We start from the raw sequence: 18,922 nt of genomic DNA on the forward strand, positions 1-18,922 counted from the left end.
GAGAAAGAGATAGAAAGGTTCAGGGAGGGAATTCCAGAGCTTAGGGCCTAGGCAACAGAAGGCACGGCCACCAATGGTGGAGCGATTATAATCAGGGATGCTCAAGAGGGCAGAATTAGAGGAGCGCAGATATCAGGGGGTTGTGGGGCTGGAAGAGATTACGAAGATAGGGAGGGAGCGGGACCATGGAGGGATTTGAAAACAAGGATGAGAATTTTAAAATCGAGGCATTGCTTAACCGGGAGCCAATGTAGTTAAGTGTGAACGGGACTTGGTGCGAGTTAGGACACAAGCAACCGAGTTTTGGATGACCTCAAGTTTACGTAGGGTAGAACGTGGGAGGCCAGCCAGGAGTGCATTGGAATAGTTAAGTCTAGAGGTAACAACGGCATGGACGAGGGTTTCAGCAGCAAATGACTGAGGCAGGGGTGAAGATGGGCAAAGTTACGGAGGTGGAAGCAGGCAGTCTTAGTTATGGCGTGTGTGTGTGGTCGGAAGCTCATTTCAGGGTCAAATCCGACACCAAGGTCACAAACAGTCTAATTCAGCCTCAGGCAGATGTTAGACAGAAGGATGGAGTCGGTGGCTAGGGAACGGAGTTTGTGGCAGGGAATGAAGACAATGGCTTTGGTCTTCCCAATATTTAATTGGAGGAAATTTCTGCTCATCCAGTACTGGATGTCGGACAAGCAGTCTGACAATTCAGAGACAGCGGAGGGGTAGAGAGAAGTGGTGGTGAGGTAGAGCTGGGTGTCATCAGCGTACATGTGGAAGCTGACACTGTGTTTTCGGATGATGTTGCTGAGGGGCAGCATGTGGATGAGAAATAGAAGGGGGCCAAAGATAGATCCTTGGTGGACACCAGAGGTAACAATGAGGGAGCAGGAAGAGAAGACAAAGCTTTGTCTGTGGAGTGCCATTATCATGGGACTGCAAGGAGAAAATATTTTGTGATTCATCGGCCAGAATTATTTATATGCCCTGTTTAGGATGCCTGTTGTTCAAATTGTTCTTGGTTACTCAACAATGCTGTCAAGTTTAAAGGTTAGGAAGGACATCTTGAACAGAAAATTCTTAGATCAAGGGTTAAATGAGGGTCTCCAGACCATGCTATTCTAGTGATGTTTAATTGTTAGATAATTACATGTTAGTTGAAAACAAACAGAACATTCCCAGTGTATGTGCAAGACTTTTTTAAAAATTCTTTCGTCAGTTTCCTGCAACTTACTCCAGTAGTTTCACTTCTCAATTTCCATGTTATTTTTCTATATTTTGTTTGAAACGATTCTTTTGAGTCCTATTCCCTAACACAATCAATCATACTGCAGAGTAAAGCAGAGATTTTCCAGTTGATAGATTTCATTGACAGCCATCACATCCTATACACATAACATTCATTTGTGCTAGTCAAAGTGAAAGCCTTGCTCCAGCAATCTTTCTCCCTCCACACCCAATTTCTGCCAGTAAGCAGAGATATTTCAGGTATAGAGGAATGGTGCAAGACTTGTTACAGGAACGTAACAAATTAAAACATGTTTGGCAAAAATTGTACCAAACAGATTTATAGACTGGAAGCATAGTGTAAATAATAGCACTGCCAAGTTGTACAAATAAAAAGGAAACTGCTGGAAATCTAAAACATTTTCTCTATAAATTCCAACTGCCCTGCTGTGTTTATAGCATTTTCTGTTTTAAATTCATCACTCCAAATGATTCAATTTCTTGAGTTAGAAAAAATATTTAACAACAACTTGCATTTATATAGCGTCTTTAACGTAATAAAATGTCCCAAGGTGTGTCATGGGAGCCATTATCAAAATAAAAATTCACACCGAGCCACATAAGGAGAAATTAGGGGTGATGACCAAAAGCTTGGACAAAGAGGTAGGTTTTAAGGAACATCTTAAAGGAGGAAAGAGAGGCGGAGAGGTTTAGGGAGGGATATCCAGAGTTTAGGGCCTCGGCAGCTGAAGGTATGGAAGCCAATGGTGGAGCGATTAAAATCAGGGATGCCCAAGAGGCCAAAATTGGAGGAGCACCGATATCTCGGAGGGTTGTAGGAGGTGACAGAGATAGGGAGGGACAAGGCCATGAAGGGATTTGAAAACAAAGGATGAGAATTTTTAAATTGAGGTGTTGCGGAACAGCACCTCATCTTTCGATTAAGCACTTTACAGCTTTCTGAACTCAACATCAAGTTCAACAATTTCAGATCATAACCACTGCTCCCAGTTTTTCAGACAACAGTTGCTGGTAATGATTCTGCTTTTGTCATTTCAGCTCCTCTAGACCCATCTTTTGTTTATTTTATTGTCCCATTACCATCTCCTTTTGCCTTGCACCATTATCCCTTTTGTCTTTTAATCTCTCCTGCCTTCCAGGCTATCACAGACCTTCCCTTTGTTCTTTCCCCCCCATCTCCCTGACCCTGCCCAACACTTAGTTAAAAATGTTACTTCTCTGACCTTTTCCAGTTCTGACGAAGCGTCATCGACCCAAAACGTTAACTCTGTTTCTCTTTCCACGATGCTGCCTGACCTGCTGAGTGTTTCCAGCATTTTCTGTTGTTACTTCAGATTTCAAGCATCTGCCGTATTTTGCTATTGTGTTGTGCTGTTGGTCAGTTTTCCCCAACTCCAGCCCTACACAATGTTCCCCAATCCCTTTCAGTTCTACTCTGATGTTGCCTAACCTCCTGTACCAAAAAAACACTGTCCATTTCCAGTTCTCTCCTGGTATCGCACTTGTCTTCCCCCATTCACACCCTCTTTGAGTGACCTGTTTAGTTCTACCTCTTCAAAATAAGTCAGCAATTTGCTAATTACCTGTACTAGAAGGCAAATGAAAACTTTTTAATACTACAAAATAAACAATTTGGCAAAAAGGTAGTAAAAACCTACAATTGCCTAATATTTTGATTTTCAGTCCAATTTTTTAAACATAAAAACACATATTCCACCTAATGGCAGACAAGTTATTTTCAACCAAGTAAAGTTGTTGAGAGTACAGTATTGAAAAGGCTGCCTGCCCACAGCTTGGGATTAAAGCAAGAGGCCAGCCTGCAAAATTTAGTCGCAGCTAGTCCACAATTTTACTCTGCCTGCAATCATCTATTTCACACTCTGCTGGATTTATTGTTCTCTGGCTGACAACAGACAGCAGCTGCTTCTAAAACAGTGTCAGTTACAATAGGGAGCTAAAGCGAAGGGGACATACAAAAATCATAGTGATGAGATCATTCAGGGAAGACAGGCCTTCAAGGGCAAAGAGAAAAGCTTGTGGGAAAACAGCTTGGGGAGTTGTCACGTGAGTCGCCTCAAATCTTATGATACTACAAATATTCTTCAATCATTACCTCATGATTTTTCCACTCTGAAGAGTTAAGTGTCGAATAACGTGGATTTTATATGGAAAGATACCACAATAATCATTTAAGTCACCTTTCTATAACGGGCACTCCGACACTGTCAGGTGTAAAAGCTCTGCCTCAACTGCACCTGTTGCCAGGCAAGAGGGTGCAGGCGCGATTTCCGGTTGGGCGCCGTTGCCATGGAGGGAAGAGAGGGAGGGCGGGATTTCCGGTTGGGCGCCGTTGCCATGGAGGGAAGAGAAGGAGGGCGGGATTTCCGGTTGGGTGCCGTTGCCATGGAGGGCGGGTGGTTTCCGACCGCGCCTGCGCACTTCGCTCTGGAGTCATTCCCTGAGCTGGCAGAAGTCGGGCTGCCATTGGCTCCTGTCGAGACGGACGTCATGATCATGAGAGCAGGTGTGATTGGACGTGGCTGATTTTATTGTCTGGCTCGGAGAGCAGGAGAATTCTGCTGAATTGATATCCTTCTGATTTTTACAGGGCTTCAAGGTACGCGCAGCTGATTTTACCGTGAATTCAACTGAATTTAGAAGGATATTTCTTTAATCGCCCCCTTGTTGGGTTGCGGTAGTGGCCAGGAGGAGCGGTAAAAGTGGCTAAAGTTGCAGTTTAGCGTGGCCTGCCCGCCGGCTGCTGGTAGGTCATCCATGAATTGAATATTCAAGTTCAGACTTTCCAATTCAAGCAATGGCGCGGCCGCGCGCAAACTTTCCGTTAGCAACCCCGGCGGCGGCGGCGCCGCGCTGCCCCGTCCTTTCCCCGCCCCCCACTCTCACTCACTGCTAAACTCCGCTCATTCTTGCCGCATTCTTTCTCCTCAACGCGCTCGGCAAAAAAGGGGATTTCACGAGAATGGCCCAGGCGCTGACTCCAGTCATGCGCAGTACAGCAATCTGCTGGGATCTGACTGGCGTCACGTGTGGGGGTGGGGAGGAGATGGAGCAACATTGTATAAATCTAATGTAACACAGCCAAATGGTCTAATGTAACACAGCCAAATGGTCTAATGTAACACTGCCAAATGGTCTAATGTAACAATGCCAAATGATCTAATGCAACACAGCCAAATGGTCTAATATAATACAGCCAAATGACCTAATGTAACACCGCCAAATGGTCGAATGTAACACCGCCAAATGGTCTAATGTAACACAGCCAAATGGTCTAATGTAACACCGCCAAATGGTCTAATGTAACACCGCCAAATGGTCTAATGTAACACCGCCAAATGGTCTAATGTAACACCGCCAAATGGTCTAATGCACCACAGCCAAATGATTTAATGCAACACAGCCAAATGACCTAATGTAACACCGCCAAATGGTCTAATGTAACACAGCCAAATGGTCTAATGTAACACAGCCAAATGGTCTAATGTAACACAGCCAAATGGTCTAATGTAACACCGCCAAATGGTCTAATGTAACACCGCCAAATGGTCTAATGTAACACCGCCAAATGGTCTAATGCACCACAGCCAAATGATTTAATGCAACACAGCCAAATGATCGAATGTAACACAGCCAAATGGTCTAATGTAACACAGCCAAATGGTCTAATGTAACACAGCCAAATGATTTAATGCAACACAGCCAAATGGTCTAATGTAACACAGCCAAATGGTCTAATGCACCACAGCCAAATGATTTAATGCAACACAGCCAAATGATCGAATGTAACACAGCCAAATGGTCTAATGTAACACAGCCAAATGGTCTAATGTAACACAGCCAAATGGTCTAATGCACCACAGCCAAATGATTTAATGCAACACTGCCAAATGGTCTAATGTAACACAGCCAAATGGTCTAATGTAACACAGCCAAATGGTCTAATGTAACACAGCCAAATGGTCTAATGTAACACAGCCAAATGGTCTAATGTAACACAGCCAAATGGTCTAATGTAACACAGCCAAATGGTCTAATGTAACACAGCCAAATGGTCTAATGTAACACCGCCAAATGGTCTAATGTAACACCGCCAAATGGTCTAATGTAACACAGCCAAATGATCTAACACAATATAATATAATACACACTATATTGCAGTATAACATTAAAATAACAATTATAAACACAATACGATCTAATATAAAGCGGTAGTATAAACTAATATAACACAGCACAATTATATTCTAAGTGGAATATTAAACTAATATAACAGCACCTAAAATGTAATGAAGTATAACACCGCACAATATAATCTAAAGTAACAGTACATTTGGTCTAATATAGTACAATATATTATGTAATGCAACACGATATGACATTCTAATGGTATAATCTCTTATAACACAGTGCATTATAATATAACTAATATAACAGTACAATATAATAACAATATAACATGTAACAGAAGACAGAATAAAATAAAATGATACAAAATAATGCCAAATGTATAACAGCAGAATGTAATCTAATATATAACTGCATAATATATTTTTCTGATATATAAAACTGTACAATATAATCCATTGTAAGAAATACAATGCATAATAATAAGATATAATTTAGCACAACACAATGCATCACAGTTTAAGACCCAACAGTGTAATTTAACAGAATGCAGTATTACACGACATGACATAATTTAAGATGCAATGCAATTTAACATGCAACACAGCACAATTCGATGTAGCACAACACAGTTCAGTGCAACACTGAATTTGATCATTTTAAACTCCCTTTTGGTTCTCCAGCGCTGGCTTAATATTATTTATGCACCTTGTTCATTGCAATTCTTAAGATTCTGAATTCTGAATAAATTAACCATTCCTCTCAAAGCCCAGTGCCAAAACCATTGCTTATATTTTAAATAAAGTAATTGGCAATTACGATGGCTAGGAACAGAAGACCCTGCTATAGAATTGGCAGCAGTTCTTTTACTTGTGGTAAAACCATGTGAGTGAGGATAGAATCAGTACTATTTTGCACAATGAAAGAATGTTTAAAACTAGAGAGGTCGAGTTTGTTAGGGGTAGGACCTATTGTGCTGTCACATTTTTCCCATCATTTTCTCATGCCCGGGAAAAGGAAAACTTGTCTACCACTCCATTCAGTGCAGTGTTGGGCATGCACCTGTCTGATTTTGGAGCAGGGAGGCTTGCTATGTATCTTAGTAATATAAGAACAGTGGCAAAAACTGATACAAGTCCCCTTCTTGAACCTTTCTCTTGTCAGTGAAATGCTTCTTACATGGCTTTGGATCGAACCTTATATGGTTTCAAAACCATTCTGGAATACTGAGTAGCTGCTAAGTACTGTTTGACATATGAAAAATTGAATTTTTTTTAAGTACTAATTTTTTACCCCACTTCCTGCGCGCCCACCCACCACCACCAGATTACTGGTGATTATGCTGAGGCATCACAGATTATTTTGCAAGAATGGCTTTTTCTGCTCCTAACCAATAGACACTGGGCCGTATTTTCCGATCGGAGGCTTCCTGCGTGCGGAGCCTCCAATCTGGGAAAAAATCTATGGACTTACCTGAGGGCTCCCGAGGTGCGTATTCTTCCGTTCCTGGGGGCCTCCAACTCGAAATGTGCAGGGCCCACGTATCCCAGAGGTGCATGCGGTTCGCAAGCATCCCTGGGATCACGTGGGCCATGGGGAGCCAATAGGAGAAGGGAATCTCCCTTCATACACTTAGAAACATAGAAAAATAGGCGCAGGAGTAGGCCATTCGGCCCTTGGAGCCTGCTCCGCCATTCAGTATGATCATGGCTGATCCTCTATCTCAATACCATATTCCCGCTTTCTGTGCGCGTACACACCTGTAGGGATTGGAATATACGGCCCATTGAATTTAATTGTAGTGCCCCACTATGACCTTGGCTGCAATCAGCTAACTCAATAAAAATGGAAGGACCGTAGGATCTTCCTCGTGTATATGCTTCTATACAACAACAACTTGCATTTATATAGCACCTTTAACGTAGTAAAATATCGCCAGGCGCTTCACAGGAGCGTTAGCAAACAAAACTTAACACCATGCTATATAAGGAGACACTAGGACAGGTGACCAAAAGCTTGCTCAAAAAAGTAGGTTTTAAGGAGCATCTTAAAGGAGGAGAAAGAGAGGCGGAGAGATTTAGAAGGAATTCAAAAGCATAGGGCCTAGGCTACTGAAAGCATGGTTGCCAATGGTGGGATGATTTAAAATCAGAGATGCACAAAGGGCCAGAATTGGTGGAGCGCGAAGATCTCGGAGGGTTGAAGGGCTGGAGGAGGTTACAGAAATAGGGAGGGGCAAGGCCATGGAGGGATTAGATAATGAGGATGAGAATTTTAAAATCGAGGCGTTGCTGGACCGGGAGCCAATATAGGTCAGCAAGCACAGGGGTGATGAGTGAACAGGACTAGGTGTGAGTTATTATTACTGTGATGTATTTATCCACATTTGTGCATATAGAGTAAATTGGTGCTGTTATTTGTGTAACCATGTGGAATTTGGGGTTTAGATATGTTCTCTGAAGCTTCACCTTATATCGTTTATTGATAATTCCGAGTCTTTTGCATTGAAAGAATTTGAATTATCTAATGATTTGAATTAAACAATGTAAATAACACAGCAAAGTGGGAATTTAGTGCTATAAATTTTGAATTGTCAGATCATTTGATAACTTGAATGTAGCAACTTAAGAGTAGGCTGAATATATATTATAGCATCTTTAAATTGCTAAGTTCAGATAGTTTGAATATCTGATATTAGTGCAATAGAAATAGGTGTATTGTATTTGTTTCTCTGTATACTAGAGAATTAAGCACAAAACTTTAAAGGGGAATTTACACATTACAGGAAACTCTCGTTTAAATGGCACCTAAATATCCTGAATTCTCTATTAACCGGCAAAATTCTTGCTCCGAAAGCACCTCAATAACCAGAAATGTTGCCGAGTCCGAGTCTCCCGCGGTGGCCGAGTTAGTCAGTGGGGGTAGTTCTCCAAACTGCCACTACTCGGCTTCTTGGCGCTGTCGGAAGTCCGAACACCTCAATAACAGGAGTCTGACTGTTTGTTAAAAATAGCCTCGGTAGATAACCCTCTCCGTCATCCGGAATTTTTAATCAACCGGCATCATCCCGGTCCCATACGGTGCCGGATACCAGAGAGTTTCCTGTAAAATGTTAATATCATTGACATTGTATGTGTGTGTTGACACTAATGTTGCTTGGTTAACATTCAATTTGCCAGGGTGATTTCAAGTTATTTATATATATTTTTTTGTTTAAACATTAAAAGATTATGCGTTGAAGGCAGAATGTAAAGACAGGTTAGCGTTCATGTTGTGGTTTATGACCTCATCAGACACTTTGTTGTGGTTACAGCCTTGTAACCTTTGAGACAGCTGTTTTAAATCCTGCAGGCACCTGTGGGAATGTGTCGTAATAGGTTGAAAGTGCAGTTGCAACATTCAATAGATAACCGAAAGAGTGGCATGTATGCTTGCAATTCGCCACAGTAATTGAGCAATAAAAATAAATTTGTGTGCTTTGCTGAACTATGGAAACTAGACTGTCTGTGCTCTTTTATTAAATTAAATGGCCAATCTTCAATTCCCCATTGGTTGCAAATACACTGTTACTATTCAATCATACCTTTTACAATGTTGAAAATTACTCCTTTTTGAAGAAACCAGTTGTACTTTTTGTATTTAAAAACCACTGGTTTCACCTCCAGCTGAGGAACCGTGCAGTGCGAGGTGGAGCAGCAGTCTTGTCTTACAAAGTTATCCTCGATCGAATGTGACAGGAGGGTCGGGAGCCAATCAGAATGGGGGATTGTCCACAGGTATGATTGAATTGATACAAGATGTGACCAGGTAAACATGATAGTGTTGCATAAGGAATTGTGTAATGGAGGGGTAGATGCAAGATAATCTGGGCTTGCATGGTCCATGCTAAGTCACCCAAAACTTGTAAACGTGTAAAATAGATCTTATAATTACACTACTCACATTGGCTTGTATAAAACTGGAAATGTAGATATTATTGGAAGCTGGAAACTTGGACAGTATTTCAGTTGGCTAAAAGAGGTGATAAATCTTAATCATTAAAAGGTCTGCTGCATTCTGTACAGAGTAACAAGAGACATAAGCCACTTTTCTGTTGCCTTAAACTGCATTTACACAACAACTGCAGTATCAACATGAAGAGGTTCTGTTTTACACGAACACAGATCCACACTATAATGTTAGCATCAGTGCAAAGCAGTTTGCTTCACATTGATGCCATAGTGTAGGGCAAATGCAGCCTTAAAGATGCAATAATTAGGAGGTCTGCACATTTTTCATTTTGTGCTCATCAAGTGAGAGACATTACAGCTGGAGAATTTCACTTCAGGTACTCTGCGCCGGCATCAATCACTCTTGGGTCAGATACAGCATGGCTAAATCTGCTCCGATTAATGTGCCTTAGCCCTAACCTCAGCAGAGCAAACTCTATTGCACCAGTGTGGTATTATTTCTATTTCCTGCACCAACCATCCTGTTTGAGTGACATTGTCCATTAGTGCCAATTTGGAGGTAGTTTTATACAGTAGGCTGACTATACTTACTAGGAACTGGATTGAGATTGCCCAAACTCATTTCACATAGGATCATCCGAACTGTCTGGGCTGAATTAGAATCCGGTTCCCAGAAAGTCCACTGCCTGACCCATTGCACCACTCAGTTCCCCACAAAATGGAGCTTTATCAAGCAATCTTAAAAGTATGAGGTTCTCCAGTTTAAAGGACAAGTTCATAAACGCAACACAAGCAAAAGTAAATAAATTAATTGGGCCAGATTGTGTAAATGGGGACTGCGGGATAGAGAGAAATGGGTTTGGCGAGCCAATCATCAACATTCTGGGGGTCACCATTGACCAGAAATTTAACTGGATCATTCACATAAATATTGTGGCTAGAAGAGCAGGTGAGATGCTGGGTATTCTATGGCGAGTGGCTCACCTCCTGACTCACCAAAGACTTTCAGCCACCTACAAGGCACAAGTCAGGAGTGTGATGGAATACTCTCCACTTGCCTGGGTGAGTGCAGCTCCAACAACACTCAAGAAGCTTAACACCATCTAGGACAAAGCAGCCCGCTCGACCCCATGCACCACTTTAAACATTCACTCCCTCCACTGTGCCTGCAGTGTGTACTATCTACAAGTTATACACTGTAGCAACTCCCCAAGGCTTCTTTGACACCACCTCCCAAACCTGCGACCTCTAACACCTAGAAGGGCAGGGGCAGCATGTGCATGAGAACACCACCACCTCCAAGTTCCCCTCATCACACACCATCCTGACTTGGAAATATATCGCTGTTCCTTCATTGTCGTTGGGTCAAAATTCTGGAACTCCCTCCCTAACAGCACTGAGGTAGTACCTTCACCACACAGACTGCAGTGGTTCAAGAAGGAGGCTCACCACCACCTTCTCAAGGGCAATTAGGGACGGGCAATAAATGCTGGCCTTGCCAGTGACGCCCACATCCCGTGAATGCATAAAAAAACATGTTAGTATGACTTGACGCACACTGAAAGCATCGTCAATAAAACTCCCAATTCATGGAAAATCAGTAACAAAATTGAATGTTTTTGCTGGCATCCCATTCTCCGCAATCCATAAGCTTTAGCTCATGCAAAATTCTCCTGCTCATATCTTCTCCTGCACTAAGTCCCTCTCGCCCATCACCCCAGTTCTTTGCTGGCTTAATTTGGCACACAGTGCCCTACTGCCTCCAATTTGAAATTCTCATTCTCATATGTAAATCTATTGATGGTCTTGCCCTTTCATATCTTTGTAACCTCCTCCAGATGTACAACCCCCTGCCCCCTCCTCCTTATCACAGAAAGCCCACAGTGCAGATAGAGGCCACTTCGGCCCATCGAGCCTGCACCGACACATATCCCACCCGATCCCCGTAACCCCTACACCAACACATATCCCACACTATCCCTGTAACCCCACGTATTTAATCCCCCTAACACTAAGGGTCAATTTATCATAGCCAATCAACCTAACCCACACATCTTTGGACTGTGGGAGGAAACCGGAGCACCCGGAGAAAACCCACGCAAACACGGGGAGAATGTGCAAACTCCACACAGACAGTCGCCCGAGGCCGGATTCGAACCCGGGTTTCTGGTGCTGTGAGGCAACAGTGCTAACCACTATGCCACTTCACCTCACAATTGGCAGCTATGCTTTCAGCCACCTAGATCCTAAACTCAAGAAATTCCTCCCTAAACGCCTCTCCTCCTTCATGTTTATCCTTAAAACCCGCCTGTTCCCCCTGCTAATATTGCATTTTTTGGCTCAACGTCCATTTTTGTCTTATTAAGCCTCTGTGATATGCCTTTGGATATTTTTCTATGTTAAAGATGCTATATAAATGTGTTGTGATTGAGGAAAAGTGGGATAAAGGGATATGGGAACAGGGTATGCACATGGTATAAGGACTACTCTTCTCATGGAGGATAAATACCAATCTGGACTGGTGGAGCCGAACGGCCTGTTTCCATGTTAGAATTCCTGTATAATTCCATGTCTTCACCCCAGCATTGCATCCTGATCACTCCCAGCCCTGCTCCTGGCAGCTCATTCCTGGCCCGTTGCATGCCATTTCCAAACTCTTCACTCTGCTGCTGCTTTTCCGGCTACTTCAGGCCCCACTCTCCCTTTAACTGTGCTGAATTTTAAAAAGAAAGAAAGACTTGCATTTATATAGTACCTTTCACAACCTCAGAACATCGCAAAGCGCTTTACAGCCAATGAAGTACTTTTGAAGTGTAGTCACTGTTGTAATGTAGGAAACAAAATTATAGATGCTGCCCTGTTTCCCCTTTTTGCCACGAAACAGGAAGAGAGATTGGAGGGCCAGGCACACAGAGCAAATGGGAGAGATGGGCGAGAGAGGGATTTAGGGGACAGGCTGAGATTGGGGACAGAGGGGTAGAAAGAGAGAGTTAGGGGATGGGATAGAGAGGGAAAGAGAGATTGAGGGGACATGATGAGATAGCGAGATTGGGGGAGGTAAAGACATTGTGAATGACAGAGATCGGTGAGAGGAAAGAGAGGTTGGCGGGAAATAAAGACACAGAGACACCAAGAGATTGCAGCGACGGAATGAGGAAGATACAAAAACGAGGTGAGGTGTGGGAATTGCCATGGGAGATCTACAAGTTGTATTAACAAAATACAGATTCACTTTTTACAGGAAAACCCACTGCACTACCAGTATTAAGAGGGTGGGGGGAGGCGGGTGGCGGAAAGAGACATAGGAACAGGACTAGGCCATTCAGCATCTTGAGCCTGTTCTGCCATTCAATTGGATCATGGCTAATCTCTAATTTAACTCCATCTACACAACACGGTGTGGTGCCCAGAACTGAATGCAGTTTAAGTGAGGGCGTGCAAAGTGGGTTTCCATAGTTTGTGACACTTAACTATTCAGAAACAGAAGCCCAGAAAAAAATGGAAGATTTCCAAAGAGAAACCCAGATTATTCAAAAATTACTGTTTGTAGTGGAAAACGTATTAGTTGTTTGCTGCTATTAACTAAACATTGGCTCATAATTTGCGGTCAGCGATCTGTGACGAAAACATTAGGTTTCTTGACGTGTAATTAATTGTAGCGCTGTAAATAGGGACTTCCTAGTGTAGTGCAGCAGTGACGTCATCAAACTGTCTAAGCAGCCAATCACGTTGAAGAATTCTCACCGACAGCAAACCAGGAAATGAAAAACACTGAGATTCTGCACTTGTTAAAAATGTTAGAGAGCAAAATAAAAATTGGGACATACACATAGGGTTAAGGTAGAAGCTGAAATATCATAAACTAACTAAAATTGTAATTTTTATCACTTGACATTCCACAAATATAAAAATTAGTTTTTCAGGGCCAGAACGGTTGTTTAGCAGTCAATACACTGTTGAAAACCCAGTTACACCAATTCCAACAAGGCTTAACATTTAATGGGATGTTTAACAGCGATATTTGTGATGAAAAGCTCAAGTTTTTGTCAGTTTCACTGATTGCTGATTGGGGTGGGGGGGTCCACAGCACAGCCTGTGTTGGAGCAGCGATGACTGACTGCAACTTCATGATTTCCGCGTTTCGATGCGCATCAGTTTATGCCCTGCTAAAGCACTAGTTTGGCCCATAAGAATGCATTGGGAGCAGGGCCCCTAGAATTCTTGATCCCTCATGACCAAATTTTGCCTCAATCCCAGCTAAATTTTGCAGCATTTTGTGTACCAACTAAATTGCATCAGCAGGGACTCGGTGGCAACACTCTCGCATCTGTGTCAGAAGGTTGTGGGTTCATTACCCACTCCAGAGACCTGAACACAATCTAGGCTGACACTCCAGTGCAATACTAAGGGAGTACAGCACTGTCAGAGGGGCTGTCTTTCAGATGAGACGTTAAACTGAGTCTGCCCGCTCAGGTGGACATAAAAGATTCCAAGGCACTATTTCAAAGAAGAGCAGTGGAGTTCTCCCTGGTATCCTGGCCAATACTTATCCCTCAACCAGCATCACTAAAACAGATTGCTGTTTGTGGGCCTTGCTGTGAGCAAATTGGCTGCTGCATTTCCTACAATATAACAGTGGTTGCACTTCAGAAGTACTTCATTGGCTGTAAAGGGCTTTGGGATGTCCTGAGCTTGTGAAAGATGCTATATAAATGCAAGCCTTTAGCATGAGAATAAGACTTTTGTGTCTTTTAATGCCTTTATTAAAGTTATTACTTCAGCTCTTCCCAAAAGACTGGGCTTGGACTTTCTGTTTCTGTCTTGGCCAGTGACTGATGCTTTGTGGGAAATTGTACACACTGTACATGCTCGGATGATAGGATCTGAGCTTGTGCTGTGTGTGCAATTTCCCACAAAACATCAGTAGCATTCAGGGTAATAAGTCATGAGAGAAGAAAGGCATTCCAAAGATTTACAACCCTTTGAGTGAGTGAAGACATTTCTCCCCATCTCAGTCCTAAATGGCTGACCCCTTATCCTGAGACTGTGACCCCTAGCTCTAGACTCTCCAGCCAGGGGAAACTGCCTCTCAACATCTACCCTGTCAAGCCCTATCAGAATCTTCTATGTTTCAATGAGAACACGTCTCATTTTTCTTAAGTCCAGAGAATATAGGTTCATTCTACACACTCTCCTCATTGGACAGTGCCCTCATCCTAGGAATCAGTCAAGTGAACCTTTGTTGCACCCCCTCAAAGGCAAGTGTATCCTTTCTCAGGTAAGGAGCTCTTTGTGTCCTCCTCACAGCAAGTGAAGTACTGTAGTTTCACAGCTACTCAGCTGTACAAATCTTCCCCAGCCATTGGCAAAGTTTTGGCAGCCAAAGAAGACATGTGTGGAATAGTTCTTAAAAAATACTGCATCTGCTGAAGTCATTGCAGTTTTTAAGAACTACTTGTCTCTTGCTGCAAGGTAACTGGGCTGGCAACAATGCCCATATGTTGAGTGTTGCCATTTGCCCTCCACTTTCCCACAATTTTAGTTGGTACATAAAATGCTGCAATATAAATGGGCCATAAAATGCCTGCACATCCAACCTCTTGTTGAGACAACCATTGTATAGGATTCAGCTTTTAACGTTTGACATGTTCTACTGGGAGCAAAAAATTAAACTCAGTTGCTGCCTAATTAGGGAAACAGTTGCAAATATTTTAGACTCTAGACACTTTGAAAAATGTCCTCCTGTTTTTTTTTTTACAAGTTTAGAATATATGTCCTCTCCTCCCCAGTCATCACATCACTATTTGGCTGTTCTGGTAATCACTATTAAATTTGAGCTGCTAAAAATACAGCCATGGTGCTTGATTTAAGCTAGATAGTCAATAAAACGTGTTGCAGAAGAATTTATGCTCCGTATCGCCACTAGTTGGGTCGTCGTCGTACGTGTCTTCACACTGTTCCCTTTGGGGAACTGTATGAAGTGGTGGAAGGATTTCTGGCCGCGATTAACGCTCCTTCCGTGACCGTAACCATCTTCGTACCAGCCATTTGGGTGGTTAGTCCTATGGCGGGAGGGTTTTACGGGCTCCCACAACCCATACGAGGGGGGTGGGGGGGGTGCCACCCACCCCCACGGACGCAAGTATCCCGCTGGATGTCAACCCAGAATTTAGAGCCGGAGCTCCGACTCCACTTGCCGGGACTGTCTGGAGCAGGGTTCGAAACCCTACGCCTTCTGGCCCAGCGGCGGGGATGCTACCGCTATGCCAAAGGCCCACTCCGGGACTAGTTGGGTAAAATGCCCTCTGATTTTATTGGGGGTTCTTCAATTCTTAATTTTGAAACTTTTCTCCGGAATTTCAGTTTCTTTTTGAAGATTCGGCTGGGGATAAATGGAGAAGAAAGGAGTACAACTTCTTGCAGGTGAACATAAAAAAGATTCAGTGCTGCAAAATACGCACCTACACCTATCCGCATTTCGGTCTTTGAAATTACCCTTTAAGATTCCAGCATTCAAATGCTTCAGGTGTTTGTCTGAAATTCCCCTTTACTATTTTAGAATAAATGGATTAATGCTTCTGCTAAAATAGCAGGGAGACAAATTTCAGATGTGCTTGGTATGCATTAGTATGCAAGCATCCCACAGCACATGGTCACAGCCCTGATATCTCTTCGCAAAAACAGAAAATGCTGGAAACGCTCAGCAGGTTGGGGAGCATTTGTGGAGAGAACTGAAAAATTAATGTTTCCAATTTAAAAAGAAACAGAATAAAGGGAAATGGTGTAAGAATACACACACCCCTCCACCTGTATTATACTGGTTGTAGGATCTTTATTTTTTCCCAAAAAATGTTATTTACACCACAAATAGCAAAGATTTAAAATTCTTAAACATTTTATAAACGGTTCAATTTAAGAATAAAACCTTCTGATGGGTGAGATGGGGATTTGCAGAAAAGATGTGTCAGGAGAATTGCTTTTGAGTTTGATGGAGCTGGTGCTGGAGGCGAGATGGACATAATGGAAAGATGGATTTAGCTGAGGCACAAAGGCAAGAGAGATGAAGGAATGCAAGACCAGGCAAAAGAGAGAAACTGCAGACACACCGAGAATTATCGTGGCACGAGAGATCTGGTGACTGCCAGAGAGAAGGCAATATCATTTTATTTGACGTTCTAGAGAGGAGGTGAGAATGCTACTGACTGTGTGTTTTTCAAAGCACAGAACCAAAAAAATTGAAGGACTTGCCAATTTACAGACGGTGAAAAATATGTGAAAACTTAAAATGCCTTTAAGTACTGAGGGAAAGAGTCTTTTAAAAACTGAAGAACCCTGTATGTCACAGGAGGCAGTGCTGTAATATAAAGCAGGCGGCCCACTTGTCTCTGAAGTCAGGTAGCACCACCACGTGAGGTGGTTTTACTTAGAATTTAAAGCACAGAAACGGACCATTCGGCCCAACTGGTGTTGATGTTCCACACGAGCTTTCTCCCACCCTACTTCATCTAACCCTATCAATATAATCAGGGTTTCACACCCTGTCCTCTGAGGCAAAGTGCCAGGAATATACTGCCACCAGCACCACCTGCTGCTAGATCTGCCATTTTATTCTGACCATAGGTGGACTGAGATCTCAGCCATCCGTACAGACCAGCAGTGTGATCTTACCCACCCCCAACAAAGGAGTGGGTCAGAATGGTAAAGCTTTGCTCAAGTGAGTATAAACAGAAGAAATTAAGTGAAGTGGGATTGAGGTCATATTGGAGAAGCAGCTCCTCTGTAAGATAGGGTTAGTAGTTGCAGTTCTGTATTGGGATCAAACGAGCAGCAAAAACCATCCAATTATGCCTTAATAGCGGTGCCGTGCAAGCTGCCAAGGTTCCATTTACAATCGTGACGATGGTTACTGGAGAAAACCTGCATAACTAGCTTTTGTTTTCCTCTAGATTCAATTCCAGCCGTCTAGGCCATAAACTCTGAAATTCTCTACCTAGACCTTTCCGCCTCTCCACCTCCCTTTCCTCTAAGATGCTCCTTAAAACCTACCAAGCTTTTGGTCACCTGTCATAATGTCTCCTCCTTTGGCTCGGTGTCAGTTTTTGTCTGATTATGCTCCTGTGAAGCGCCTTGGAAAGTTTTACTGTGTTGAAGGCACTATATAAATGCAAGTTGTTGTTGTTGATGTAGTGTTTCAGATTTACACTTCCTAAGCTGATCATAGGGCACCTAGAATTCTGTGGCACTTCAAGACCATATTCTGCAAGTGTGCGAATTATAGATTCTGTGGTAACTGTGTCCAGGGTTTTAGGATATCGGTCTCAAAGGTATTTTTAAAAATACGGCATAAAATCATTCAGAAAAATTGGATATTCTAAACTGTATAAAGGCAATTTTATGTGCTTGCCCTTTGAGTCCCCATGTACAGTATTGGTCATCAATTAACACCTACCTGTCTCATCTGCGTTATCACCCCAGCAGATAAGTGGCAAATAACCAGTACCCGCTGTACCCAATATCTGATGCTCTGATACCAAATGGTGTCATTTGACACCGATCGTCTAATCCCATTGATCGTCAATTTGTTAATCCCGGCTTTTTTTCACACCTTGCACACTTGACCAACTAAACTCGACTCAAAATTTGTGCCAAACCAGCTGATTGAAGCTGCTTCAATGGAGGCTTTGCCCATCTGACTGCAAGCCGTAAGTATGTCATTCAGATTTGCTGAGACTGGCAGCCGGGATGACCTATTATTACTGGTTCTTCCTAGCTATGGGCCCTAGCGAGTCCCGGCAAGTTTACTTTCGGGTTCCAGCCAGCTGCATGACACGGAGGCATCGAATGCTGCCACCACTAGCATGGATAATTAGCACAATAGAAAAGCAGTGTAAGGAACTGAGATAAATGAGGTTACAAATCCCCATGCATTTTATATCTTGTGCACTTGAGTTGTATAAGGTGTGAAATGCATGGGGATGAACGAGCTGTAAAGCGATGAACCTTAAAAAATTTGGTGTCAACTGAGATCATTCGGACTCAGAACAGTAGACGTTTCAATGTCTGATTTATTGATCCATCAGGCATTAGTTTCAGTACGGTTGTAACAGGGAAAACGAGGTAAGAAAAACACAGGGAAAAAATATATCACAAGACATCACATGGCAATTTCCACAACTGAATTCATGGCACAATCGGGGCCCTGCCTAAGTAACTCTATTAAGTCAACACTTTTCTCGGTGAAAAGCCAAGAGTTTCCCATCTTTCCTCATAATTCAGTGCACTGCCTTGAATGTTGCCCTTGTATCTTCGTGACCAAGGTATTCAAGGTTTTGTTTGATCAAAGCATAGTAGAGTTTTAGTCGGACATCCTCCAACTTGCACTCTACTGGTTTGGCTATATCGTTCAGTTTTCTCCTTGGTTTGTTCTCTACCCACTTAGTATTTTACTTCTTTTGTAGGTGCTAACTGGGCCCTCTGATTCCTTTCCATCCCCATTATTATGTCATGGGAACAGCATCACCTCCAAATTCCCTAGCAAGTCACTCCCCATCCTGACATGGACATCTACTGTTGTTCCTTTTTTG

At 42.8% G+C, this 18,922-nt stretch overlaps 1 protein-coding gene across 9 annotated transcripts in view; it reads left to right on the plus strand.

Moving 5' to 3' along the window:
- Positions 1-3,662: 3,662 nt before the first annotated feature.
- Positions 3,663-18,922, plus strand: part of hdx (highly divergent homeobox) — a 150,692-nt gene continuing 135,432 nt past the window's right edge. For 2 of the 9 annotated variants that reach the window (XM_085995072.1, XM_085995090.1), the window contains exons 1-3: positions 3,667-3,859; positions 9,054-9,164; positions 15,702-15,761. In XM_085995072.1, coding sequence (XP_085851198.1) covers positions 9,147-9,164; positions 15,702-15,761 — 78 coding nt within the window. In that variant the 5' untranslated portion in view covers positions 3,667-3,859; positions 9,054-9,146. Of the gene's footprint in view, positions 4,007-9,053; positions 9,165-15,701; positions 15,762-18,922 lie in introns of all 9 variants that reach the window. The other 7 variants (XM_085995099.1, XM_085995081.1, XM_085995131.1 and 4 more) reach the window with 6 other exon arrangements.

Source organism: Somniosus microcephalus, chromosome 1, assembly GCF_052327205.1.
Source record: "Somniosus microcephalus isolate GS21.2 chromosome 1, FLI_Smic_1.0, whole genome shotgun sequence".
In the NCBI taxonomy this organism is placed as follows: domain Eukaryota; kingdom Metazoa; phylum Chordata; class Chondrichthyes; order Squaliformes; family Somniosidae; genus Somniosus; species Somniosus microcephalus.